Here is a 20,372-nt window from a genome sequence, read left to right on the forward strand (position 1 = left end):
TGTGATCAGACTTACTACAGTACTCATGTATTGGACGTGTCTGTTTTAGATTGTTTTTTTTTTTTTTTAAAATATCATATATATGTGGCAAATAGATTTGTGCTTGTCAGTTGTCAATATGATCTCTGAGCAAAAGACCGGCCATATACTGATCAGTGTAAAAAAACAAAGCTGGTATTGCCTAGTATCACTCAACTACATTGGTTTCGCGTCTCCCCATGCTTCTCAAACATGACCAACATGCAGCTAGACACATGACTGGTTTGGAAATGGAAATTAACAGAGACGCGCGCATTTACATGATCACAAGATCAAGGAAGCAACTGTCTCGCCAATAAAATCCTGGGGCTTAAACAAGCATGCATGGCTGGAGGAGTAGAGTTTTGGGAGGGGTAGCCCTTTCCATCCCACTTCCAAGTGCGAATCCAAATGCATGGACAGGGACAACCGAGGTGTACATGAAAGCCGGTGGTTGGTATATAATTGTTGTACGGAAAGTTGCATCTACATAAAGTAAACTGTTAAGCATCTACCTTTTTCATTTCTCGGATAATAAAGTTCTATAAGCGGCAAAAACATTAATTTTCCACCTATTCCGTTTTGGGGAATTAACCAGCGCTAGCTCATGCGTGGTAAAAGCCGGCTAGCTAGAGCTCATGTAGATGCATATATAATATGCTTATAGTTATAGTTCATGTTATGAGAATGTTGGAATCCTAATCTTACTTACATAGTTTGTGAAATATTGTTTGTGCTTTAAGCTGGTGTTTGATAAAATGGATCCTATTCAAGTTTAAACAAAAAAAAAGTGAAACAATGTGATCATTTTGATGGATCGAAATATTAATTTCATTGGCTTAAGAATTAACAAGAAATTGACAAATAAAATAAATTCAAATAAAAGCTAGAGTGATCGACACATCAAATCTTTATAACTTGGTTTTCTTTTTTAAATTAGACACGTGCAAAGGCTTCTGTTTGTTTTTTCCTAGTTATTTGGCCCTCATATCTCTTTTCATTCTATTTTCGCTCAATTTCTACTTTTTCCAAATTGTTTTTTGTCTGAGAAGTGTTACGGCACAAAACGATCTCACAAAAATAAATTTATAAACTAATATGAATTTATAAAATACATTATATCTACTTTATAATAAAAGTAGTTTTACAATTTAATATACTATATCAAGTCACATCAGTTTGTAAATTTATTTTGTAAAATCTCTTTGTGAGTATTAAAGTATCTCTTCATTTGTTCTTTCTTCATTATGCAAATATCAGTTTCTCCACCTCCTTTAGTAGCTTCCCATTCTTTGACATCTTGAGAGACTGAGGGACCGCCTCTCACTCCTCCCCGATGTTCTGTCACCTCTGCTGCCTTTTTTTTTTTCACATGTGATTTTTTTCCTCCATTTCTTTCTCTTTCTTTTTTTTTTTATTCTCAAATACAGAGATTATGATGAGGTGATCTCAGAAGATCTGTAAATAAGAGTGAAAAAGTATTGAATAATTTGTGAATAGTGATAAATTATTTATAAATAGTAGTGAATAATATGCTCCATGGATCAGCCTCCTTCACAGCTTGCTCCTTCAATTGACCAAAGCCACCACATGTTTGTCAAGTGCATAAGGGTCACGTGCCGCCTCCTCCATTGCCTGATCTTTCGACTAAGGAAAATAATAGGATTACTACCTTCTTATTACTCATTTACTCATACTCTTTTTGTATTTAATTTTTTTTAATTTTTTATTTTACTTAATGGTTAAGTAAGTGACTATTAGTAAGCTTATATATTTTTTTAATTTTTTCTTAATAATTAAGGATGTTAAAAAAATACTTAAAATAAAATTATAAAAAAATAAAAAATAATATAAGTTGTAAATGGATAGTAGATGGATAGTAAGCCTATCACTATCCTTCAACTAATTGAACCAACCCACTACATTAATATTGTTGGGTACTGCATATAGAATTAAGGACCATATGCGCCACCTCATGGCCAACAGCGCCCAACAATGCTATCCCGACTCGGTACTACTGTTCAATATCTAATTTTTGTATTCAGCTGATCACATTTTTCCTCCAAATTTATATATGTAATATTGTTGATCTTGTCTGATCATCATCACTTTTTGCAAGACTTTACATTATTTGAGGATGTCCCCCCATCAGTATTAGCTAATTTGCAAAAGTAAAGAAGGTTGTAGAGTTAGGAGCATATACAAGATGAAAGAGCATGTTGCCTGTATTGAAGGATCGTGCCCAGAATGCAGCTCGTTTCCTAGTCACATGCATGCTACCCGCCAAGAGTAGGCACGGTAGATGACCATGAATGTAGCCTAACATGGGTAGCCCGCAATCTGGATTAATAAATTATTGTACCGTAAAGGTCCTAATTAACAATGGTCGTTGATGACGGTATATAATATAATATATATATATATATATAGATATAGAGAGAGAGAGAGAGAGAGAGAGAGAGAGAGAGAGAGAGAGAGAGGGGGGGGAGGGGAAAAGTGAAGGATGCCGCAATTATAGTTGATTGACTCACTGATATTGCTGTCCGGGGCTCCAAGCTACGCACGTACCCAACTAAGATCAGTAGGCTTAGCCCGACACACTCCTTTTCCTTTGTAGTCCGCACCGCATGGACCCCCCACACTTGGAAGATAAGATTCTTTCTTTTTCTTTTGATCTTGATCTGCCATGCATCAAATATATATACATGATGTTTAAGAACCATGTCATTGTAAATAATATATACAGATCAGCAGAGGTGCATCATCATGTACAGTACTATATACAGGAGAAATTAAATATTTCCATTTTTCGAATTATAATTTTTTCAAGGATATTTACATCAAATTTGTCCCACAAAAATTCCTATATACCCGTGTTAATTGGATCACGATCAACAATAGCATAACGAATATGATGATGAACATTTTAAAATTTAGAACTTATCCTAAAATTCTTAATTTTATGGTTGTAGTTATTATTGTTGTCATCTATAGTACTATATAATCCGTTGAGAACTTGAGATTAAGTTACAATACGAGGTGTAACTTTTCATAAATCATGTGGGCCAAATATCTTCTAAACTAAATTTTATATATCTATATATATAATGATAGTTGCAGTCGTGAGTGCATAAACGTCGTACAATCATTATGAAAAAAGTGAATAAATACGGGATACACATAAAAATAAATTAATTTTTTAATAGTAGACTCCACTCTTTTTTAAAGCGACTGTTTGACGCTTGCACACTCTATAATTGTATGTAATATTACTCGAGAGAGGTTTGGATTCAAAACTTATCTCAACTCATATCATCTAATCATTATAACTTTCACTAATTTAGATACAAAATATAACAAACAATTCAATATTTTCAAATTTTAAAACAAAAATAATATTCTAACAATATATATTTTATTCAACTTTCATCTCATATCATCTCAACTAACTATTCAAATCTCTCCTTACTACTACTCAACTAATAACTATAAAAAAATTATATTCATAAACCTTAAACTGCAAACCTGTTTTTACTTTTTTTTCTTTTTATTTTTATTTTCTCAATAGATAGATACATATGAGCTGTTTAGATAGTAAGATGAGATTAAATGAGATATGATGGTTTTAGATTAAAGTTAAAAGTTGAATAAAATATTGTTAGAATATTATTTTTTAATATTAATATTATTTTGAGATTTGAAAAAGTTAAATTGTTTATTATATTTTGTGTTAAAATTTAAAAAAATTATAATGATAAGATGAGATAAAATGTATTGAAAATATTTTCCAATCCAAACACTCCATAGTGTATTAAAACTGCTGAGTAAAAAGAACTCATAACTATATATGTATATATTTAGAAAATTTCTAAACATAAACTTTACACCCACTTAAAAATATATTATTTTACTATGTTATCCACATAATAAAAATGATTTCAGACATATTTGTAAATAAAATATAATAAAAAAATAAAATAACATGTTTTTAAATAAGTATATAGAATGTAGGACTCATGGATAACACTACTCATATATTTATAGCCACATGAGTATCCTGTATTCACACGAAAACAACTTTTAAATTCAATGCGAAATGGATATAAGGATTAAAAGTCATGCTGTGCAAAGGTGGTGAAACGTCGAAGAGAGTCCAAGATGAGCGGCGATTTGCCAGGGCTCTGATCTGCACCTCTGACTTTTGTAAACCTAATTTTGGAAGCAATCGGCATTTATGAACAGCTAGAAGTTCCTTTCTCATCCACCACCCGTAACGTCTACTCTCTCTCTCTCTCTCTCTCTCTCTCTCGCACAACTTTAGGCTGTCTGCGCGACCCGAAACATGAATTGCACAGTTATCTCCTATTTTGTTTTGACTAATTTAGCTCTCTCTCGGTCTCGGACTCTCGGCGGCAACCAATTTTATATTGACAACTGCTATATATATATATATATATGATCTAATGAGTTGATATAAAAATAAATCTATAAATTGATATGTTTCATGAAATCTGTTAAATTTATTTTATAATAAAAATAATTTTACAATCTGACATACTATATTAAATTATATCAATATATAAATTTAATTTTACGTAATTTTTGTGTGTAAAGTATTTTTTTAATAAAAATAGTAAAATTTTTCACTAATTTATTGGAACATTTCATACCCTTATAAAACTAACTCACTGCATGTCTCTATCTGAACTAACTATCCAAACATGATCTAATGATGTTTGCCGATATTTTCTTTTAAAGTTAGCCAGCTATATAGTTAGTTTCATCAGATTAATGATACGAGTGGTTGTCAAACAGGGACTACCGGTCATATATACGGTTGTGGAGGCCGCCGGCTTCCTGGGCCCCGGCGGCCATTTGATATATGTTAGCACAAGAAGAATGCATGCATGCAATACACAAACTTATATCATGGAGTTCATTTTCATTGGATTTTAGGTATAGGGATCGTGACATAAAAGTCCTTTCAATTTAGGTAACGATTTTGATGTTCAGCAGTTGACTATTCAATTTGTCATGATCAAAATCGTAAATGGCCCATGAGATCGATCAAAAGGTACAAACTCATGTGCAATGAGATTATAATGGCAGAGGAATATCAACAGATCTTTTCTTTGGGTACGTAGCTGTCAATTTTCGGGGTGAAAATATGGTGCATGATATATAATGCATGCATGTCTAGTATTCTTGTTCAAGAAGTCCCAAGTCCTTGGAATAATGATGTCTGTACGACTGCGCTCTTTACAACTTATTATACAATTAATCATTTTAATGTGCTAGTGAAGCTTTATATAGTATATAGAAATATTAAAGATTTCTTTTCAAATTTTAAGTTTTTTTATTTAATTTAAATTTCAAATTTCACACAATCACCTTCCATATAATAAAGGTCTCGGAGATTTTCTCCTATTTTCTCCAGATGAGTTACATATACGTAGGTTCAACGTAATTTCCTTTTCTCCTGTTTTGGTTTGAGTACAGAATTGGCAACGTATAACCCAACCAGCTCCATTTTTTTCTCCTTACTTTTAGGGTTATATTGAATTTACGTAATTACATTTTTTTTTTTTTTTTTTTTGTAAATGGGTAGGGGCAGTTCGAAACTTATTCTCTTATTTGGAGATTAGACCTTATACTATCGACTGATTCAAGAGACAGATCATAGCATTATATATACACACTCGATGAACATATATGTAAAGGCATTTGAATAGTTCTTGGCATTGATTACTAAATCAAGATTACCGGTTCCTGTGATTAGAAAATTAAATATTGCAAATTACAACGTATGCGACTGTCTATTGTTTTTTTTGTTGCCTAGATGGGATATATTTCTGTGAATGTGGCTTGTTTTACAATATATATTTATCAAACTCATGCTATTAATTGCTTGCGATATATGTTAATGTTCAAAGAAAATGGCTTCGTCCAAAACCCACGTCAAAGAGCAAATTAATAAAGTTTCAATTTAATTCAAAAACTAATTTGAAACAATATCGTAATCCTAATATCTTGTATTTTAGGAATTGGTAGAAGTAATTAGCATTGATGAGACAAAATTTCAGCCATTTAATTTAAAAGTAACGGTCAAGATATAAAAGAGATCACTTGTATGATTTACATGTTATGATGATTTAACAAAAAGCTACGTCAGAAAGGGAAAACCCGTGGAATTAATAGAGATGGATGATGAAGTCTTTTATTTATTTATTTTTGAAAAAACCAACACAATAGAAAAATAAATGCGTACATTTAGGTTACGTAATAGTGAAAATATTTAATCTCATCTTAGTTTATTTCATCTCATCATTATAATTTTTTTAAATTCTCACATAAAATAAAATAAATAATTCAAAATTTTCAAATTCTAAAACCAAGAATAATATTTAAAAATAATATTATAATAATATTTTATTCAATTTTCATCTCAACTCAATCTACTGTCTAAACAACACCTAATTAGTTACTTAATAATTGGCCTTTGTCGATATATAAGTAATTCCAACCAGATTCTTTTATTAATTTTAGTGAAATATATTAAAAATAAAAATTAAATTTATAAATTGATATAATTTGAAGTAAAATATTAAATTTAAAATAAATATTTTTTTAAAAAATATTAGAGATTAAATTATAATATATATATATATAGATATAAATTAAAGGATGAAAATGGATTGCTGCCCACCGCAGGAAAAAGGGGGAACGTAGACGACAGAACAGCATGTGGTAAATAGACTCGTCAAATATTATAATATAGAAGCGCATGTGATATGGGAGCTTAGTTTACTTGTTAAACCTCTTTTGTGTCTAGTGACCGTGTCTCTGTCTCTCTCCCCGCTCGACTTACGAAGTGAACAAACAGTAAAGGAAAAAACAGATTCTTTTTCTTTTCCGGGCGAAGGAAAAACAGATTCAGTATAAAGAGAGAGGCCCCTTGTTAAAAAAGACACCCCGGCCAGAAAAACAGAAAAAGAAATAAAGAACTCTCTCTCTCTCTCTCTCTCTCTCTAAAATGCCTATGCTCTGTGCAAAGCAGAGGAAGCATCTGATTCTCTGCATGCTAAGTTCTCACACATTCTGCTGTTAAGGTTTCCTTGTTGGGAAACCGGGGTTCCTCATTCCGCTTCTTTTGTTGGCCATTCTCTCTTCTATGAACTTCTCCGCAAAAAATGGGTGAAGAATCCTTAGCTACAGTACCCTTTGACAGGGCAGTTGAACAGGTCTTGTTTTGGTTTTCTTTGCTTTTTCTGAGAAATGATGCCCGTTTGGTTCTTTTGAAATCACATTTGTGGTTCCAAACTTGGTTGGCAATTACTGATGCAAACTTCCTATTGAATTTTGTGTTGGAAAGTCGAGTTCTTTCTGTTGTATGGATCAATAAGCTATTGCCCCCTTTTTTTTACGAAGTGGGGGCTTTGAGGGGAGGGGTGCTGGGGATGTATAACTGGGCATTGTGCGACATTGTTTTGAAAGTTTATTACTTTTTTGTTAGTACCGTTTTGTGGTTTTTTGTGAACACTGCGCCCAATTGTGATTTCAAATTTTTTACTGTTGTGTTTATCTTTTACTCTTTAATATGGCCTGGATAAGTTACATGTCTCTCATGTTCATAGTGATTTGAAAATACTGTGTTTTGTAGTTGCCAAAACATTGAAATGGGTCCTATTACCAGAGATCAAATGCTGACGGCAATTCTTACGATGTAATGTTTGTATTTTTTTTTTTTTTTTTTGGGGGGGGGGGGGGGGGTGTGGGGGAAGAAAAATGGGTTTTTCTTCTAAGACTACGAAAGGCTGTAGTTTCCATTGCTGGTGGTGGTTTCCAGAGCTTTGATTTGATTCTTACCCACTTCTGCAATGAGGGGTCACGTAGAATGGCTTTAGTTTTATGAAAGTGATGAAGAATCCACCTCTTACTGAATGAAATAATCTACAACATTGAGAGTAAAATTTGATGCAATCTCTGTCTTAACTAGCTTTCGGACTCTCTTTAGTTATGTTTTCTTATTAGTCTCGTTGCATCAAATGTTACTCATTCTCTGACAAATAATTTTTATTTTAATTACAGTTTCATACAATAATTTGAGATTTTTGAAACTGAAACATATTCCAACCTAGATCAATATTAAATGAGGTTGAGATCATAGGATATCAAGCTTACTGTGAGTTTGATATAATGATAAAAGAAGTTGGGAGGTGGGCCACACAAAATGCTTTTTTGACCTCAAACTTATTGCTGAGGAAACCATGAGTAAAAGGAAGAGAAGTAAACTTCGAGGCTTTTTTTTTTCCCCTAAATTCTGTTGCATCCTTTAATTCATGAGATTGACATCATACGATCTTGAAGCGTTGAAGATTTCGAAGTATTAAAGAATTCTCACTATCGTGGAAGTATGTGCTTTGTAGAAGAAGGGGCACTTATTTTGATTTAAAGTAGTTTGATGATGGTCTCCCCCCCCCCCCCCCCCCCCCCCGGCGCCGTTCAAAATGCTGAAACCTTTCTCTGTGAGTCCGTGCAGGCAATTGTATCCATAAAGAAGGGTGCATATCTTTTGAAGTGTGGACGAAGAGGGAAGCCCAAATGTTTCCCTTTTAGGCTTTCTACGGTGTGTACATATGATGTTGTAATTCTTTTTAGTATTATGAGATTGTTACATTTTCATGTTAATGCAGGATTATATTACTCCATATGTATGGTGATCATGTTTACTGGCTCAGTGCTAATGAATTGTGTTGAGCAACTAGATTTCTGCAAAGGAACGACCTAATTCAGTCAACTATCTTTCATCCACATCTATTCCTTTGACAAATTTGTTTCCTAAAATTTGTGTGAGAACTTGTAGGCTTTGGAACTGCCAGTTGTTGTAGATAGCCCTTTTGTGGCATTTAGTGACACAAAATAGTTAGTTGTGGCATGTAACTTATCTACAGAGATAATAATGGCTGCTAAAAAAGGACACGACTTCTATGTTGTCAACATACACAAGTCCAACTGTGTAATTTCAACTTCCTGATTTAGAACCTTCTTTTAATATATTAATGAACTGCTTCAACTGAAAAGGGTGATAAAAGGTATGGAAAAGGGCTTTCAGGCTGATTTTAGTTTGGGTTTTATTCTAGATATTTGAGGAATATGAGATGGTGCTGCAACAATTCTAGTGACGCTCACTTTTTTATATGCAGCAATTATGCATCATGCTTATAGTTTAATGTATTTATGTGGACTTACACTGCTTCTTTTGTGTGAACAAGGGAGTTGATAAATTACTGATATTCCTTATTTTGTGTTCTTTAATATTTATGATTTGTCATGGAGGTGCATATATAATTTATTAGAAAGTGCTTATGAATTTGCTGTACATGGGTTTTTGTACACTGATGTAGTCAAGGGTAGGCCAATATAAGAATCCTCAAGTAGATTAGGAGACATAAACTGGGGTTTATGTATTGTCTTCATACATTGATTATCTAATGACATGTATAGCACAATGCAATTCATTTATTGTGTTATAGACATTTAGCTTGGTTTGTGTCAGACAATTTGATTGCTTCTTTTCTATGAACATGTTAATCAATATTCAAAGTAAACGAATGGGCATTGTGGAACTCTAGCCAAAATTAAAACATTCAATGCCCAAACAACACCATGCAAATATTTTTGTTATGCTATTCATCTAAAGCAACACCCCGCAAATATTATTGTGGTTATTAATCTATTTACCTTTATCTACCCTTGCTTCTGGAAAGATTATGCTAGACTTAGATGATCAAGACTTTGATTTGTTTTGGTTTCAGGATGAGAAATATTTGATTTGGTATTCCGGGCAGAAGGAAAAGCAATTGAAATTAAGCTCAGTTAAGGAGATAATTTCAGGACAGGTATGTAAAAAATGCTTACGCCTCTCTTTTGGTTATCCCTTGATTGCTGGGGTTTAAAATATCTCCTTTATTATTTTTGGAATGGGAATTCCTCTTCTCTCAGATACACTTTCAGGGGCAACTTCAGCCCGAAAAGGAATGTCAGTCATTTTCACTGATATGTGGTGAACGCTCACTTGATTTGGTAATTAATCTCAATAGTCATGGTTTTTATATGAGAAAATTATATTTCTTTTACAGTTTGTATTATCCTTATTTGGCTAAGACTAATAGCTTCACTTTTTTCTAGATATGCAAGGACAAATTTCAGGCTGATAGTTGGAATTTAGGCTTGAGAGCTTTATTATCCAGGTGTCAACATCATAGGCCGTTAAGTAGGTCAAGGAGCCGCAGAGGGGTACAAACTTGTGTCAGCAGTCCTGCTGGGTTCTTTCGAAGAAAGCACCATTTAGGACTTTTGGAGGATGCCGACGAACTTTCACAGGTTTTGAATACCTCATTTTGTGTTTCTTTAGTTTTTTGATAGAGTCAAGATCAATTAATGTCAAAAATAGTTTCAAATAATCAGGCAAATTTTAAAAACTGTCTATGAAAAAATTTGCAAAAAATCCTAGCAAAAGAGAAAAAAATAACACATTGATAATGTTTGGTCAATTAGGTAATTTCCCTTGGCAATCATCCTTCTTGTCCAAAGCCTTTCCAAGTGTTGATTTTACAAAAAATGATGATGGTACTCATTATGGTGCTTCTTTTATCTGCCATGCCTCTTTTCATATCCTGAAGAATAAACTGTAATCAACTTGTGCATAAATGCTAAATCTTGCATAGAACCCAATTCAACTTAACCAAACCTTAGTTCTCAATCCATATACAAGTACAACTCAAACTAGGTTATTTAATAAACAGCTTGAACAAAAAGTTTAGTTCAAATATCAAATAGGTCTAACTCGCATAAGCCCAATTTAAGCTCATTCAACTTGGCTTGATTCAGCACCTTTAAGGCTTGTAAATGTATAGCACATATGTGTATAAATCTGCATATATTAATATGTATATGTTAAATATGCTGTACATTCTATAGGTTGTATGTGCTATATGCTATATATGCTAATGTATCATATTGAATGTGAAATATATATGTGGATATGTACTATTATATGTTAAGCATTAATGTTTCTGCTTTTCTTAAAGTAGTCTAATGTAAAATTAAATCAAGAAACTAAAATTTGATGTAGAAAAAGCTTGTAGAAAATCTTCAAGGATTCCATTACCTAATTCTTCTTTTCTTACGAAGGCTAAAAAACCTTGAACCCCTCCCAGTCATTCTCCTCCTCTCCTCTCAATTCAAGCTCTAATCTTTTTCCTTTTGTCTCTCTCTTACTCCTCCCCTAATGAAGTGGGAGTGGAAGTACTGATACCAAATTAGCCCAATGATCCCTATTTCTTGATTAGTATTCAACAATAGTACAAAACTCTTGTGTGTGGGAGTTTGGAAACACATTAGGAAGGGGTGGGAGGATTTTAGTAGCCATTCCAAATTGGTGTTGGGGAGGGGTTCTCGCATTAAGTTTTGGAGGGACATATGGTGTGGGAATGAGGCCCTAAAGGATACATTTCCAGCTATTTTTCAGTTGGCATGCAACCAGGAAGCTTCGATAGAGGACCTTATGCTTCTAACAGGGGACCAGGTGCAGTGGAACGACACATTTAGTAGAGCGGCGCAAGACTGGGAAATGGACATCTTTGAGGCTTTTTTCAACTTGCTTTATTCTGTGAAGCCAAATAGTCAGCAAGTCGATAGGCTCTGGTGGACTCTCGCGGGTAAGGGCATTTTCTCAGTTCGATCCTTTTATAAGTCCCTTTCCCAAACTGCCACTACCCCATTCCCGTGGAGGAGAATCTGGAGAAATAAGGCGCCTCCGAAAGCGATCTTCTTTACTTGGACAGCAGCATTGGGGAAGATTCTGACTACCGACAATCTGAAGAAGCGCCGATTAGTTATACTAGACTGGTGTTGCATGTGCAAGAGATCTGGCGAGACAGTAGAACACATTTTGCTACATTGTGAGACTACTAGAGCCTTGTGGGTCGAAGTCTTTAGCCGGATAGAGTTAGCCTTTGTTATGCCTGCAACGGTGGTAGATCTATTGGCTAGCTGGACACTTCCGAGAGGAGCGCAACAAATCAAGGCGGTGTGGAAGATGATCCCGATCTGTATTATGTGGTGTATATGGCAAGAGCGCAATGATCGAACCTTCAAAAACAAAGAGCGGTCCCTGGAGGAACTTAGAACACTATTTTTCCATACTTTATTTCTATGGGCCATTACTTTGGATTTTAATGGCCTGAATTTTCATGATTTTCTAGTTTCCCTTACTTCGACTAGATAGGTTTCATCTCTTGTACAACATCTTGTGTACTTGGGCTTTGCCTATCTTTATTAATACATCTTTGATTACTTATAAAAAAAAAAAAATAGTACAAAACTCTTGTATAATTTAATCCAGCGTCATCTTTTGTATACCAAAGATTTCAATGCTTAGCTATTCTTTGGTACCAATATTAAATTTCTATCTTCACAAAATCTTCTCTTATTATTCCAAAAACAAGTACTTGGATGATATGAAGTATAATAAAATAAGATTAAAAAAAATTCTGATTTCATCTTAGTAAAAGAATGGGATGCATTGAACTCCCATTTGTTTTTATAATTTTTTTCCTGTGGCTTTTTGGATTATCAAATTGGAGAGTGCAACTACCTGAGTTCTACTGAAGAAAGTCAGATGTATTTGACGAATATTTGTGAATCTCATAACGATCTTCCATTTCCCTCCCTGATGTTTGTCAAACCATGCTTGTTCTAGATAAGTTCAGTTTTACAAATCTCTCCTTTCAAGATAATTTATTGTTTCTCTGATAGATTGTCATGCCATACATTTGATGTTTATTATTTGATTTAACTATGTTCAAGATGATAGATTGCTTGCTTATAAAAAAAAAAAAAAAAATGATAGATTGATGAAAATTAGGCAACATTAATTTCTTCTAAATAAAACAAGAAGATGGCACGTATCAACCACCTCTCTCATGACTGTTGTGCTTCTTGAAGGTGCACAGTTTATCTGGGAGTCCTACTCTGTCTCATTCAGAAAGGTGTTTTTCTGATGGCTTATCATATTCTTCTGATTGCTTCTGTTCATCGGAGTCAGTCTTATCAAATGTGCAGAATACACTGGCTATCTCAATTCCAAATTCTCCATATATTGAAGCGGATAATCTCAAGAAGGGGCTACCAACTGTGAATACTAAACATGAAAAGAATGCGCCTCTTAGACTTTCTATGCCTTGTGGATCTTGGCAAAAAGATAAGAACAAGGTTTTGAAGGATGTTTTGCTTTGGGGTGAAGGAATGGGAGGGGGGATTATTGGTGGTGGGGTGGATTGGTTTGGGAACTATAATGGAGTGCAAGTGGATGCTTTATTACCCAAAATACTGGAATCCGCCATGAAGTATGACGTGCAGAACTTATCTTTAGGAGAGAAACATGCTGCCTTAGTCACCACACATGGGGAAGTATATTGCTGGGGTGAGGAGAAGGGGGGTAGGCTGGGGCACAAGATAAATATAGATGAGAGCTTGCCTAAAATTGTTGACTCTTTAGCAGGGGTCCGTGTAAAATCTGTTGCCTGTGGTGAATATCAAACATGTGCCCTAACTGACTCTGGTGAGCTATATACATGGGGTGAAAATGGTTGTGGTGGTGATATAAGGGGTGAGAGAAATAGAAGTCAATGGTTGCCACGAAAAATTTCTGGCCCTCTGGATGGTGTAACTATATCAAATGTCTCTTGTGGAGAATGGCATACGGCAATTGTTTCCACCTCTGGGCAGTTATTTACATATGGAGATGGGACTTTTGGGGTTCTTGGGCACGGTAATCTTCAGAGTGTTTCTCAGCCAAAAGAAGTTGAATCTCTCAAAGGTTTGTGGGTAAAATCTGTTGCGTGTGGATCATGGCATACCGCTGCTATTGTTGACATTGTGGTTGACCGTTTCAGATTTAATGCTAAAGGTGGGAAATTATTTACATGGGGTGATGGGGATAAGGGAAGGCTTGGGCATGCTAATGAAGAGAGAAACCTTTTACCAACATGTGTTGCACAACTAGTGGATCATGATTTTGTTCAAATTTGTTGTGCAAGAACACTGACAGTTGGGCTTACCAATTTGGGTACCGTTTATACAATGGGAAGTGCAATGCACGGGCAGTTAGGGAATCCACTGGGCAAGGATAGATCAATCACAATTGTTGAAGGGAAGCTTAAAGAAGAGTCTGTTAAGGAGATATCATCAGGTTCATATCATGTTGCTGTCTTGACGTCTAGTGGAAATGTGTATACATGGGGAAAGGGTGCCAATGGGCAGTTAGGATTAGGTGATATAGAAGACAGAAACTTACCCACTTTAGTAGAGGCTTTGAGGGCCAGGCAGGTGGAAAGTATTGCTTGTGGATCAAGTTTCACAGCTGCAATCTGTCTACACAAATCTATTTCTGTTAGTGATCAGTCATCCTGTACTGCATGCAAATTATCTTTTGGATTTACAAGGAAGAAGCATAACTGTTACAACTGTGGTCTCCTGTTCTGCCATTCATGTTGTAGTAAGAAGGTTACAAATGCCTCTCTTGCACCTAATACTAGCAAGGCTTTTAGAGTCTGTGATCCATGCTTTAATAATCTGCAGAAAATGACAAATTCAGGTAGGCTATTAAAACTAGAAAGTTGCAGTCCAAAACAGCACTTGACCCAACGAAAACTCTTCCCTGATAAGAAAGAAGAAAAAGGACTTTTAGCTCCAAAATGGAGTCAAATGATGTCAATTAGACAATCTTGTGATGACGGAAGCCAATATGGTGGAAGGAAGACCCTAGAAAACAAAGGGGAAAATCAGCAGCATTTAGAACCTGTTTCTTCTTTGTCAGGTGGACTGCCCCAATGGGGAAAAGTCCCATGCCCTCCTTTATTTAAAACATATTGTCCAGAAAATTCTGGAGCACTTATTCCTCTATCAGAAAGTCAGCCATATTCTGTTTCCCCCCTTCATTTTGCATCTGCTATTTCCAGTGACTTAAATGGGCTGAAAGGCATATCACATGAGATGCTCATTGAAGAAGTGCAGAGGCTGAGGGCTGAGGTAATTGCTTTATTATTGTTATTGTTACTATTCCCATTTAAGGTTCTTTTTCTTGGTTGTACTGTATCTGTCTCTGCTATTCTTTAGTAAGTGCACGCACACAAGATAATGTTTTCTGATAGGTAATTTGTGAGTATTCTTAAGTTGACAAATAGGACTGCTACTCATATCCGCAAACAGGAAAGTGTGACATCAAAAAGTACTGGCCTGTTGCAATTGCATCATTTTTTTTAGCCCTTTGCACAGATTTTGGTCTACAGCCAGGCAGTAATATATGGGCAAAGGATATGCAAAAAGGTGAAACTGCTAGTGAAAAAGAAAATATAATCTCATAAAAGGGCTTAATGATGAAAAGAAAATTATTATAGCTGCCCCAACATGGCACGAGGTGCCTCTAGAAGGAGAGTTTTAGTTCTGAAATGTTAATTTTGATTTTTGTGATTGGTCCTGTACAGTTGGGCTTTGAGAAAGCTATTACATCAGACTAGGCAGAAAGCAAAACAATAGGCTTGTCATTGCTGTATCATGTCCCACAAGTTTATATTCAGAAATCTAATATTATTATGGAAATTAGCATCATAAAATATAAAGCAAAAATGGAAATTTGCGAGAGACATTCAAGGGAGGAGTCAAGAAAAACATGACACCACCTCTCACCCTCAGCCATTGTATATTTGCATCAGGAGAAACATAAAATGCTTTCTTTGGTTTGTGATTGAAAAAGGTTCTTTCTTTACAAGCTTTGATGCTGATGTATTCTCTCTCTGCTTTCTGTTTATAGGCAAGAAGCCTTGAAAAGCAAAATGAGATTAGAAGCCAGAAGATTCAAGAATGTCAAAAAAAAATTGAGGAAACGTGGTCCCTAGCTAGGGAAGAGACTGCCAAGTGTAAGGCAGCAAAGGAGGTCATAAAAGCGTTGGCATTGAGGGTAAATTTTGATTTGCCTGCATTTATGGTTGGTTTGATGCTTCAGGTTTTCTTATAAATTACAATGGACATGTACGACTGCCATTTCAAACATGCCCTTTTTTTTTAAGTCAATAAATTTACACATGCAATAATAACTTAAATTCCCAATTCAATCTTTAGAGGATAACGAAGTAAGCCCTTGCTCAATTCATTGTTCTAATTGACAAAAATATCATTTTTTGCAGCTTCATATGACATCAGAGAAAGTTTCTACTAAAACGCAACTGAAATATGGAGTTCCTGCGACTCCGCCTCAAATCTCACCAGCATATAAAGATAGCCTTGAGCTGGTGTGCCCTATGATTGTGGCCACTAAACTGCCTCCTCAAGTAGGATCACCAAAAGAAGTAGATAGTCTATCTAATACTCCTATTATATTCTCTGATACTTTAAGATCCAAGTACGGGAGAGATGTTTGCGATGAAAACACCAGATCAATGGAGAATTCACATGTTACAAGAACCGAATCTCCACATAATGGAGCTAAAGCATCAACACTTGAATGGGTTGAACAGTACGAACCCGGTGTATATATCACATTTACAATTTTGCCAAGTGGACATAAGGGGCTGAAACGAGTGAGATTCAGGTAACCTTCTATCAAGTTGATCATTACATATGAACTTATCAAAAAAAAAAAGTTGATCATTACATATGAATAGGATCTTATCTTGAAACTTAATGGAAATTTATGTGTCTGAATGTGTAACGATAGATTCGAATAGCAAATGCACTTTTGCTTTTGTGCATTTGTGTGTTTGTGTGCAGTTGACTGCATACTTGTCAAAATAATTGGCTCTCTGTGATGGTAGCAATTATTAGATATGGTGATTTAAGCAGATGTTTAGTGTAAAGAACTTCTTACTGTGAGTTATGTCAATGTCATTGTCAAGTTTTTGATGTGGTCCTGTTAGTTCTTAGTGCACTACTTGCTTTTTCTGAGCCTTAATTGCTACTTGCTGCTTGTTTTGCAGCCGAAAACGATTCACCGAGAGGGAAGCAGAGGAATGGTGGGGGGAGAATCAAGTTATTGTGTATCAAAAGTATGACATTGAAGGCTATAGCAACTCTTCATAATCAGATGAAGGGCTAATTTTTATTTGCCCTATATAAGTGTTGGTCTGGTCTACCTTAACAAATGGCCGGTGGATAACATTTAGGCATTACAAGGAAGTCTGTGCAGTGGATGAAAAATCTTAAGTACTTTAGGTGCATTCATATGGAACATCTTGCCTATGTCATCCGTGTACAGTTTTCAATAAAAGCATCTCTCTCTCTCTCTCTCTCTGTGTCCCCCCCCATGCCAGATGCAGTTCAAATTATTGACTTGCACAAAAATTTCCGATTATAGTTATACACCACAACTGTTAGAGAACATAATTTAAAGTTGAACCTACCCTTTCCTATCAGTTAAAGCTTTTGTCATAATTGGTGAATTAGCACAGTATCAGAACAGGTTCTGCTAAGTTTCAATCTTAGACTCGACCTTCCAATTAAAATGTATACTTCTTTTCCTGATAAGAAAATCTACATGCTTTCTGGTTTCAAGTGTGAGTGTGGTGTTAGCGAATATAATTTAAACACATGAGTGGGGTCTTAGTGAATCCAATTTAAAGACATTAGTTGGGTGTTAGTAAATATAAAGTAAATGATTGGATTTATCCTTTTCTATCTACTTCAGTTTTTGTGATCATTATTGATTTAATGATTACCACTATAAAATGTTTTTGATAGGCACGAATTACTTGTCAGCTAATATGTTGGTTAACCAACTGTATGGTGAGATGATATTGTCACTCCTGTTGCTTTGGAATTGTTATGACCACTCTTCTAGATGAGATAAAAAGAAAGATGGATGGAGATTTGCTGAAGATGGATATGACCTGCATCAAACTTTGTGCTTACCGAGTTCAGAAGAATTATAAAGCTTCCGTTGATGATGGCCTCTAACATAGGACCTGGCAGGTTTTCCAGAAGTAAGCTTCTTTTCTCCCTTTCCATCTCATCCAAACTGAATATCTTATAATTGTTAGGTATGATTTCCCTTGAGGACTCCCGGGGACACAATTCATCAGAGATGAAATGACAGTCTTTGTAATATAAAGCTGCATACCAATTCCGCATACCAATTTAAGCTGGTTCAATCCATGCAGAAAGTTGCATAAGTTGCTCTCTATTCTCTAGATGGTCTTTACGAAATGAACATAAGGGGTTCTTTATGATACTTTTCTTGAACCGATTGGTATGTGGAAGGTCATAAGAGATAACTTTCCAAGAAGGGTTTTAGGTTTGGTTGGATTAGTAAGTTTTTCTGATCAACATAGAATTTGAAGCTCTAGGAGTGGCTTGCGTAGGCTTCCTAGAGATGCTAGCTTTTGCAAGAAAATGCATAATCGAGGTATTCTTGTTTTTGCTTCTAAGAAATTGCATCTGGAAAGTGAAAGTCCTTTCAATTTGTGCCTGATTGCCTGGTAAGCATTTGACAACTTATAAGAGCCCCCGGCATTGCTCTTGATTTTCATCACTTAGTGGAGAGCCAGATTTTATAGGTCTCCAGCAGCAAGTTTGGCAATCCAAAATCGGATGACAACTCTACAGCTGTTTTGATTACATAATCCATGTAGTTTTTTGTTTTGTTTTTTTTTAATTCCCTTGATGCTCACACCTTTAATTGCCTCACAATTCGATAAATTAAGGTAGTTTAGCCGGTAGATCCTCCAAAATATTTTTTTGCTTTGTGCCTACCAAAATGGAGTTTAAGAGTTATTTCTGTTTCTTCACACAATTTTGTGGCAACCTGCAGCATATTGGTTAAGCAGGTATAACAAAAGCCAGAGCTTTTACAGGAAGCTGGTGTTTTGATGGAACTTAATTCTACCCTCGTGACTATACCCAAAATTCCAAATTGATGGCACCCAGAAATCTTTATGCTAGTTTTTCTTACCGGGGTATTGAATGTATTGCAACTTTATCTAATGGTTGAGAAATACTGAGGTCGATGGAAGAGGTTTGGTCTAGAGAAGTTGCATGTTCAGAATCTTTGCCATTTTTTCGCAATTATCATATAGCTGATTTCAAAATAAGCCTTCAAATAAAACAAAGCTTCTAAAATAATAAAAATAAATCTAAGCTTTGTGGGGGAGTTAAAACGTATTAGGAGTGGGCAGCTGGGGCCGCACCACGCTACCCTGCCTCGCATCTGGCCCCCTAGCGGGGTTGGGTCCTGCATTTCTCCCGCCTTGCCTCCGCTTATTTATATATTTATATATATATATATATTTATACATATTTATAAATATATACTAGTAGTTTTACTATATATAAATATAGTAATATGTATTAAGTATAGTTTTTACTTAATACTTTGTATAAGTTATAGTGTAGTAGGTGTGACTTTTATAAAAAAATTTAATTATAAGCGATTATGTGCACTAATATACGTATCTATTTATTATGATTGGTCAAAAAGTAGATTTTATTAAAAACAGTGTTAATTTAAATTTATAATATGAAGGCAACAACATTAGTACGCAGATTGGTATGCAAACTTGTTTGTATATAGAAAAACAAGATTTTTATATAAGAGGCCAATGAATACTTTGGCTTATCAGACAATACAAGAGTCTTACATTATTTAAGTAAGACACTTGTATTATTTTGGTCTCCTATATAAAAGTTACATTTAATACATTACAACTTGTATAAAATATACATTTGTAAATTTAAAAATGATATATTATTAGTTTTAAAATTATGGTCATATTTACAATTTGACTTTTGGGCTCAAAAATAATTTTTGAACCCAATAGGCCATTGACACATTTGGAGTGGCCGGATGAGGGGATGAAAACTCTACCCCGCATGAGCGGGTGCGGGGAAGACCTGCACCTACCCATGAAGGTATCACTCCTAAATCGTACATCTCCGGTTAATTGAGCTTATCCTAACAGAAGAAAGATGACAAACATCAAATTATTACACTACTTTTACACAACTACTTAATAAAATATTAGTATTTTTTTTTACGTTATCATTGACTTTGACTTTGACTTTAATGTGTTTGGATTTTTAAAAAAGAGATTAGTTTGTTATGGAGTCAAATTGAATTGCGTCTAATTTTTCATTGAAAAAGGTTCTGATAGTTACGTCATGATATCATTGTTCATGCTTCATCACCCCCGTGCATGCTAGCTATACGAAGTTGGGTTTATTTTTGCACTACATGAGCATTGAAATTCCTCCCCTCCAAAATTAAGTTGCATGCTTTTCATTGAACGAGGTGTCGCCTCATG

At 34.9% G+C, this 20,372-nt stretch overlaps 1 protein-coding gene across 3 annotated transcripts; it reads left to right on the top strand.

Moving 5' to 3' along the window:
- The first annotated feature begins 6,859 nt into the window (after positions 1-6,859).
- On the top strand, positions 6,860-19,103 carry LOC121248145 (PH, RCC1 and FYVE domains-containing protein 1). 3 transcript variants are annotated; one of them, XR_005937402.1, is made up of 11 exons: positions 6,860-7,259; positions 8,558-8,644; positions 9,834-9,917; positions 10,021-10,101; positions 10,207-10,401; positions 13,027-15,111; positions 15,893-16,039; positions 16,266-16,669; positions 17,055-17,289; positions 17,815-18,056; positions 18,884-19,103. XR_005937402.1 is itself a non-coding variant. In XM_041146520.1 (9 exons), the coding sequence occupies exons 1-9, from the start codon at positions 7,209-7,211 to the stop codon at positions 17,155-17,157; spliced, it is 3,237 nt and encodes a 1,078-aa protein (XP_041002454.1). In that variant the 5' UTR covers positions 6,860-7,208; the 3' UTR covers positions 17,158-17,355. The 3 variants fall into 3 exon arrangements, 2 of the variants coding, with proteins under 2 accessions (XP_041002454.1, XP_041002455.1); XM_041146520.1 differs by lacking the exons at positions 17,815-18,056; positions 18,884-19,103 and having other exon boundaries at positions 17,055-17,355; XM_041146521.1 differs by lacking the exons at positions 6,860-7,259; positions 8,558-8,644; positions 9,834-9,917; ... (1 more) ...; positions 17,815-18,056; positions 18,884-19,103 and having other exon boundaries at positions 10,234-10,401; positions 13,035-15,111; positions 17,055-17,355.
- Positions 19,104-20,372: the final 1,269 nt, after the last annotated feature.

Source organism: Juglans microcarpa x Juglans regia, chromosome 2D (assembly GCF_004785595.1).
Source record: "Juglans microcarpa x Juglans regia isolate MS1-56 chromosome 2D, Jm3101_v1.0, whole genome shotgun sequence".
NCBI classification, from domain to species: domain Eukaryota; kingdom Viridiplantae; phylum Streptophyta; class Magnoliopsida; order Fagales; family Juglandaceae; genus Juglans; species Juglans microcarpa x Juglans regia.